This window comes from Hippocampus comes, unplaced genomic scaffold, assembly GCF_001891065.2.
Source record: "Hippocampus comes isolate QL1 unplaced genomic scaffold, H_comes_QL1_v1.1 scaffold458, whole genome shotgun sequence".
Lineage (NCBI taxonomy): Eukaryota > Metazoa > Chordata > Actinopteri > Syngnathiformes > Syngnathidae > Hippocampus > Hippocampus comes.
The window spans coordinates 505592-514113 of NW_017805628.1; the positions used below are offsets into that span (position 1 = coordinate 505592).

General features: G+C 43.7%; 1 protein-coding gene across 1 annotated transcript in view; it reads right to left on the minus strand.

The window, feature by feature from the left end:
• gaa (alpha glucosidase) overlaps positions 1 to 7925 on the minus strand; it is an 8733-nt gene extending 808 nt beyond the window's left edge. Inside the window, exons 1-18 of the mRNA XM_019881479.1 lie at positions 7498 to 7925; positions 6685 to 7247; positions 6462 to 6613; positions 5708 to 5873; positions 5350 to 5446; positions 5152 to 5271; positions 4928 to 5072; positions 4434 to 4563; positions 4231 to 4341; positions 4053 to 4166; positions 3782 to 3866; positions 3510 to 3627; positions 2952 to 3085; positions 1899 to 2050; positions 1668 to 1816; positions 928 to 1069; positions 739 to 837; positions 4 to 73 (exon numbers count right to left, since the gene is read on the minus strand). Of these exons, the coding sequence (XP_019737038.1) occupies positions 4 to 73; positions 739 to 837; positions 928 to 1069; positions 1668 to 1816; positions 1899 to 2050; positions 2952 to 3085; positions 3510 to 3627; positions 3782 to 3866; positions 4053 to 4166; positions 4231 to 4341; positions 4434 to 4563; positions 4928 to 5072; positions 5152 to 5271; positions 5350 to 5446; positions 5708 to 5873; positions 6462 to 6613; positions 6685 to 7155 (2455 nt within the window). The 5' untranslated portion in view covers positions 7156 to 7247; positions 7498 to 7925. The remainder of the gene's footprint in view (positions 1 to 3; positions 74 to 738; positions 838 to 927; positions 1070 to 1667; positions 1817 to 1898; positions 2051 to 2951; positions 3086 to 3509; positions 3628 to 3781; positions 3867 to 4052; positions 4167 to 4230; positions 4342 to 4433; positions 4564 to 4927; positions 5073 to 5151; positions 5272 to 5349; positions 5447 to 5707; positions 5874 to 6461; positions 6614 to 6684; positions 7248 to 7497) is intronic.
• Positions 7926 to 8522: the final 597 nt, after the last annotated feature.

Consider the following 8522-nt stretch of genomic DNA (forward strand, 5'->3'; position numbering starts at 1 on the left):
AGCCTCCCGCTGACAGCGCCACCGTCAGGAGGAAGGGGTTTGTGCGCGAGACTGTTGTCGTTAAAGCTGGCTCCTTTAAGAGAGAGGACCGAGAGAATGATACAGCAGTAATTCGACATTCTCAAGGAAACGCTTCCATAAGCCCAAATGTCTTGATGTCATTACAGAAGTTAAGTGGAGACAACCAGATAAACCAGTTCAACACACCACAGTGATTCAGCACAGAACGAAGACTTAAAAATAGATGGCACCTTCTAAACGTCATTCATCTAAAATCGGCATATTTTGACCAGTCTCACTTCTTCAAACATTTTGCACTTTTTTTCAGCCCCATTGTCAGAACAAGTCCTTTTATTGAATAATACATTTATAAATCTGCGTTCGATATTATTTATTAAATGTTGTTTTGTTGTCACCAGGGGTCATTTAGGGCAGTGCCCCAGTATAACCAGCAGATGGCGTTTTGGTAAAATAAACGACTTTATTATTTCATTCAGTTGCAAAATCTATGAACATACTGTGTTGACCATCCTTATCCTTTTAATAGACTCGGCACTTGTAACTACACTGTGATTTTTTTTTTTAATCCCTGCGCATATTCGGAGTTTGGCATTCACAAAATTTAAATACTTCGCGCATTTCAGAAACTAAACTCTCTCTTTTGTCTTAATCCAAAACGTTTTCAGGGAAATAGAGCAAACTTTGTTGCGATGTACTTGCACTATGTGTTACACTAACCTGCTGGGGCACAATGTGCCCCTCCCTCAAATGGACGTTAATGGTGTCCAGCGGGGCAGACAGAAGCAGGTACTCGCCTGTACTGTACGACGCCTGACCCTGACAAAAAAAAAAAAAAAAAAAACAGAACATTTGATCATGTGATAATGCGACTGAGTGCAATTCATGAAGCAAAGCACCGCAGCTTACACTGTGCAGGTTGTACCAGATGCCGGGAGGCAGGTAAGCGGCCACTTCCATGGCACCCTCCTTGAGGACTGGGCTGATAAGGAGAGAACTCCCCCAGAGGAATTGTCGGTCTATGATCTGACAGTGAGGGTCAGTGGGAAACCTGAAATGACCAAAGCGTGTGTCACAATCGTGAGAAAAGATGAGCCAGCTGATGGGGGGGGTGAAAAAAGCCATGTAAAACATGGACGTTCAACTCGAACCGCGTGATGAGTCAGTCATGACACATTTCTTAATTGTGTGTCTGTAAATAAATGACTATATTGCCATCATTCTGTTTACTATGGTTCGTTAGTATTTCTATTTTTCCTTGCTCGGTCTTGTTTTTTTTTGGTTTATAGTTTGAGGTGTCACAAAAGCCAAAACTATTACCATCACAGTCTCTGCTTGTCATGTTCGGTTTCACAAAACAAAACAAACCACGGTTGGGTTTTGTTGAAACCAACCATGTTCTATAGCAGATTACTAAAAAAGGAATATAAGTAGAAAAACTTTTTTTTTTCCCTGGGGATATAAGAGACTCTAATCTTAAGTAGGTTCAGTGCATCGGTTGTCACAGAACGCAATACAGCTGACAAAACCGGGACCGCTGATTTTAAAACTGTTGGTCGTGAATTTATTAATTCATGCAACAAAGAATGAGCCAATGACCATGCCTGCTGTGAACAGAGTGAACAGAAATCTGAGTGCGTAAGACATACTCCATGAAGAGAGGCCTGGCCACCGTGTCTCCAGAGGTGTGCGCGTGATGGAAGAGCGTGTAGAGAAACGGCAGAAGAGAGTAACGAAGATTCAGCGCACTCCGCATGGCCGCCTGGGCCTTCTGGCCAAATACGAAAGGCTCCTGAGGCTGTGGAGTGCGACCGTTAGGACGCCAAATGAGAAAACATACAAGAATACAATTCGTCAATTTCGATGTGTGTGCATCTCACAGCATATTGCCGATCGTTATGGTTCCTCATAAAGGGGTAGAAGGCCCCGAGCTGCATCCAGCGCACGCACAACTCCTCGGTGGTGTCACCCCCGAAGCCGCAGATGTCCGCGCCGACCAGGGGCACCCCGAAGAGGCTGAACTTCAGCACCGCTGAGTGGAAAATGTGCACAATGTTAACACAGTCGGAGGTCACAATGGTGCTGCAGCCTGGAGTGTTTCGAGATGCGAGCCGTCGTTCATCTGAATGTTTGCCTTGACTTGTGAGCAAAAATGTAAGAATTGAGCACTAGATGGTGTCAGTGAACTCAACTCAACACACTTCCACAAGCAGCATTTTGGCAGAGCGAACAATTCTTCAGAGAAGAGCCGCGTATTCAAAACAATCACAACCTTAGGAAAAGTATGCTAGCTTAACCCTAACACACACTGCAAGGCTCCATCAATGGGCTAACAAATAGCATTGATGTCACAACGCTGAACACAAACAGTAGCATCAGCCTAAAAAAAAAAAAAAAAAAAAAGTCCAAATTAGCCGTTTATTCAAAACAATCACAACCTTAGGAAAGGTTCGCTAGCTAAACACTAACACACACTGCAAGGCTCCATCAACGGGCTAACAAATAGCATTGATGTCACAATGCTGAACACAAACAGTAGCATCACCCTAAAAAAAAAAAAAAGGTCCAGATTAGCCGCGTATTCAAAACAATCACAAATACAATCACAACCTTAAGAAAGGTTCGCTAGCTTAACGTTAACACACACTGCAAGGCTCCATCAACGGGCCAACAAATAGCTTTGATGTCACAGCGCTGAACACAAACATCAGCCTAAAAAAAGTCCAGATTTTCCCAGGCATGTATTTTTCATGCTTGGCAAAAAAAAAAAACAAAAAAAAAACGGCTAATGTTACTGTAGCTTACTGAGTCACTTGTGTTATACGGTCCCTTAGTGGCTAAATCGGTCATCGAGTGCATTTTGCTGGCTATTTTTGCATAGAGGCTGGGATTCCTCCGCTTTTCCTAAGTGCATCAAACACGCATCTACTCACAAGGGATGGAATATCCAAGTTGCTCCCAGTTGCTTCTAACATCTCCCGTCCACACTCCGGAGAAGCGTCCGATGCTTGGGAAGGAAGAGCGAGACAGGACAAATGGCCTCTTCCCGCGCGCTTTTACCAGAGCTCTGCCAATGACAATCGTACGCTGTAATACCACAACACACATATCACATTTCCTTAATCAGTGGACTCCCTTCAAAAAAACCCACCTCAGCCAAAAATAATTCAAGGTAAAAAGTCTCCTGCGTGCGGTGTTAATGCTACATGACAGTACGTATCGACATGTGACCACTCCACAACGTTGTGTGCGTCCACGAGTGTGTTCCAGAGAGCTCCAGATGCTCCTTAATAATAGTCCTTTCATTTGGTCTCAAAGTCCATTTACATGCGGAATGCATTGCTCTCCTTTCCCACATTGCAGGGTATTTTACTCAAAAAATGATGACCAAAAACCCCCAAAAGACGTTGCCTTATCATAAACCATGCAATAGAAGGGCGTAAACGATGAAGCGTAATCTAGCCGAGGAACACTGAGCTGCTTTAACCAACCTGTGTGTGGCAAAAGCTTCAGTCAGTCCGTACATGTTGTGCAGGTTGTAGTGAGTGGATACATTTTGCTGAGCCGACATACAAATAGTGAAAGCACTCAAGCGGCCTCCGACCACCCCTGTTTGGGGGACACACACAAATATTTACCATACACATGAACGTGATATCAATCATGTATGTCATACACTGTTTTGTTCTGATCTAAATCTATTATATCGATAGTACGTACTTTATGAGATGATCACACAAGGGGAGTCGTGATGCGAACTTACTGGGTGTGTACGGCGGGTTCTCAAGCTCTGTGTCAGGACAACCCTCCAGTGAGCCCGAAACGAAACTGGCTGGTTCGTTCATGTCCTGTGTGGAATGTGAATTTGGATAGCCAATCACAAGGCCCGTATAAACAAACAAGCATTCAGACTCAGACTCACAGAAAGGACAATTCCTGTCTTCAATAAATCAAACATTCACATCTGTGTGTGTGTGTGTGTGTGTGTGTGTGTGTGTGTGTGTGTGTGTGCGTGCGTGTGTGTGTGTTCTTACAATCCATAATCCATCTACTGGCACTTTCGAATAAAACTCCACAATTAAGTCTTCCCACCACCGTCTGGTCTCCGGGTTGGTAAAGTCAGGGAACGCCGTCGCACCAGGCCAAACCTGAAGGCACATGGGTTTATTTCACAACTCTTGACACATGCTTCATTCAAGACTAAAATCTAACCTTGCCTATTAAGAGTTGACCGGTGGCATTTTTGATGAATACATCTCGCTTGAGTCCATCATCGAAGGGACGGTACATTCCTGGAGGAGAAGTTGTACTGATCCCAGGATCCTACACGGAAGACCCACACGATATTTTAGGAAGTGTCAGATCGCCACCTACTGGGAGGAAATAGTTAGCAGATGGTTGAAAATGTCCCTCACCAGGATGAGGACGTACTTCAAGCCTCTTAGGTGAAATTCCTCCACCATTTCTGTCATGTCCCCGAATTGCAAGGGGTCATTGGTGAAGATCCTACCTTTGTCTGCGTAATCCAGGTCATTCCACTGCATCCTTAAAAAAAAAGAAAAAAAATAGTTGCCAAGAAGGCGCTTCTTACCAGATGACAACAAATATTGGATGAATGTGCAGCATTGTTAATTTCATTTGTAGTACTTTTGATTCATATAAAACAATACAATGCAATGTCATGGAACAACAAACAGAATGTATCTATACGTATCAAACGTTTGAAAAATAATACCGTTTCAAAGTAAGATACAATAAACACATTCCGGTATACTGTTATTCATTGAGTATTGGTAATAATTTACATAAAAATGAGTTGTACGTTTATCTTATTGTATTGGATAGTTAATTTTTTATGATCAACTGTTAAATTTGTGCTCATCTTTGTAAAGCGTAATGTTGGTCTAACATCAGGTTCATGTAACATGAAGGTACCATGGGGAAGTTAGCATCGTGCATTCGCCGAGCCACCTGCCGAGTGATATTAGTGCTTTTGTAGCCCCAGCGACAAAGGTGGAAGCCCAACGACCAATAGGGAGGCATCATGGGATAACCTAGGGAAGAATATTTTTTTAAAGAATTCTTTTAACACACTTATTTGCGGGGAGTCGCTTCCGACTTGGCGTCCCGTACCGATAACTTGCAGATATTGACGTATAACGGTCTGCGCGTCGGGACCCATTAAAATGTACAGGTCTAGGATTCCACCTGTGGACACCCACGTCAGAGCTGGCAGAGGCTGCAAGATGACTTCTGGAAACACATGTAGACACACATGGAGAATTAGGAGAAAATGTGTGAAAATTCGCTCTTGTTGAACAAAGTCATCACCGATGGCATTGCTGTTGAGTAGGAACACCCCGTGGGCCAGTCCGTCCCCCTCCTGTACCACATAGAATGGGTGCGAGCCATATAGGTTTGCACCAGCCTGCAGAAAAAGAAAGAGTTCAGTAAACTCTCACTACAGTGTAGATTTTTAAGTGCAAAATGGATGGGAGAAAATGCATATTTTACAGATTAGTACAGGTCACAATGAAAGTTTAATTCCAATTTTGCCATATACTGTCAGGGACAGTCCATTATTGCACTCAGCACTTTATATGATTAGTTTCTCTCTTGAGATTATGAGTTGTGATTTACAGATATCTAACCATACAATGTTGATATTAAATGAGTCCAGCGTACTCACATGAGGAGCCATGTCCCTGTTCCAGAGAGTCAGGGAGGTCCAGTTAAGGTCCAGGAGGAGAGACGTGTAATGCTCCCCGAGGCCTGACACCAGCGAGGAGGCCAGAGTGGTGGACAACTGCAGATACTGGTCAGCAAAAAGCAGAGGGGCCACCGTGCTATTCATGCTAAATGAGGGGTGGGGGGGATAAATGAGGATTGCTATTATTATTGTTATTATTATTATTATTATATAATGTATACATGCATAAAGAAGTTGGAACTGGTGGGGTAAAATTTTGAACCACTCCAAACATAAATCAGGATGAGCACAAAAAAAAATCCTGCTAATACAGCACAACTACAATAGGGATTAATCAGAGGAACTTCCCAGTTGAACAAGAGTTTGAATGTAATGTAGTTAAGCCTAAATGGAGCAACAGCCCATTATGACAAGGTTGGGCACACTTTTGCAACCAGATTACTGTATCAGTTTATTTTTACTTCCCCTCTTGAAAACATTAAAACAAACTTAAAATAAGTTCTACACAGTAGAAGTCACATGAATGGTGGGAAAGGTTTTCACATTATTTATCTTGGTCTCGTTGGTTTTCTTTTTTTTTTTTGTTGTTTGTTTGTTTCGTTTAAATGTTAAAAAATGTGACAGCAGTTTAAAAATCTACTCAGCATGTCTATTTTAGTTCATACACTTTGGTTTACACATTTGAAACTGCTGACAAAGCAAAACAGTATCTACTTGTGCTTTACATACTCACATGACCCTTCCATTGGATGCCCGCCTCACAACCAATCCAAAAGGGTTGGACTGGTACTCAGTGGTATACAGGGCATCTTGACGACTAATTTTGCCCTGAGGGACTCCAGTTAGGAGTTCAACTTCATACCGGTCCGACCATCGATCCTTCAACTGCATAGGAAGCATTTATTTATTAGTTAAATTGGGATTAGAAAATTTGTCAAAGGGCGGCTGGTTCTCACAGTGAGGCGCAAGCAGCCTTCAGACTCTTGACTTTCTTCCAGGTGGAGAGTGGCCACATCTCGAGGTAGGTAAGAGGGGGAGGCCCGGGTCAAAGTGGCAGCCTGGCCTCGCTCGGTAGGCGTCAAGACACCCATTTTGTAGCCAGGGTAGGAATAAGGGTAGAAGCACCACGGAGCTTTTGACGAGTCGTTGAGAGGAGAGTAACAACAAGCCCGCTCTTCACACTCTCGGCGACTAAGCGCTCGGTCCCGGGCACAGTCGAAGCGACTTTCCGGAGACATATTGCAACGCGAGGGTTGGACGGCCAAATAATAGTCCCGTGGTTCGAGTCTATCGCGGACGGTGCTTTTAAATGGCTCGCCATTTCGAACCTGTCTGTTGTAGAGAATGGGCATGTGACTCAAATCGGAGAATGTGTGAAACGCGAAAGCCAGAAACGCGGCTACAGTTAGCTTCACCCAAAGAGCCATGGGATGTTCGTGCAAAATTCGGACCGGATTAGAACTTTATTGACGCGGCGATAAAACAAAAAAGTTAAATTCAGGTGCCCAGATTGCTGGAAGGTCTCATTTTTGTTGCATGTCCTTCTTCTTCTTCTCCTTTCGGCACGTCCCTTTCCAGGGGTCGCCACAGCGAGTCATTAATTCCCATCCGTCCCTGCAAACCGCCCTATCAACTCGCATGTCCGTCTTGGCAAAAGTTTTACGCCGGATGCCCTTCCTGACGCAACCCTCCCCATTTCTCCGGGCTTGGGACCGGCACCGGGGAACAGTGTACCCCCAGGGGAGGGCACTTCTCCCCAGCGGCTGGGTTTTTTGTTGCATGTCCTTAAAAGTCCCAAAACAAACGACGGCAAGCGAGATAGGTCAAAATAAATTCATGGCGACACGGATTGGCCCCGTTTATGACGTAAAATAAATATGTGCCAGATATACTCGACATTCATTAGAATAGTTGAAAAATTACAAGTATGAATCTCATTGTAGTACAATGCGAGGTCGGGGGGTAATGGGAGGGCAGTTAAAGTAGCAAGATCCCTGTAACGCTTGTTGCATGATTTAAAATGGTCATCTAATAATTGATTAAATAAACAAAAATAAAACTACTTCCGTTTTTAATTACATATTGATTAGAAAAACAAAGTGAAGTTGTATTAAAGAAAACTCCAATGTAGCTCTTAAGCATGAAAGTTAAGCAAACCCTAGTAAAAATTATTCATTCATTTTCGGATCCTCACAAGTGTTGCGGGGAGTGCTGGAGCCTATCCCAGTTGTCTTCGGGCAGTAGGCGGGGGACACCCTGAACCGGTTGCCAGCCAATCGCAGGGCACACACAGACGAACAACCATCCACGCTCACATTCACACCTAGGGACAATTTAGAGTGTTCCATACACCTGCCATGCATGGTTTTGGAATGTGGGAGGAAACCGGAGTGCCCGAGGAGAACATGCAAACTCCACACAGGGAGGCCGGAGCCAGGATTGAACCCACGACCTCTGCACTGTGAGGTCGACGTGCTAACCACTGGCCGGGACACCCAGTAAAAAAGATTGTCATGCGTTTTTTTTACAGTTGATGTCAGTATTGAAGCTTTTACATGTGAATATTCAAAGACTGTATATCTCCTATATGTGATTGATTTTACAATTTCTTTGTGTTTTGAACAGATGCCAGACAGATGCTCAAATTCTTTCCACCAATTTAGTGTGAGGAGCTAAAACTATGCAGTGTAGAGAAGTTATTACATTTACTCAGGATGTTTCCATCCACTTTCCGTTATCTGCTTATCCTGTTCAGTGTCACTGACTTCAGGGGGAAAAAAAGGCAGACAGCACC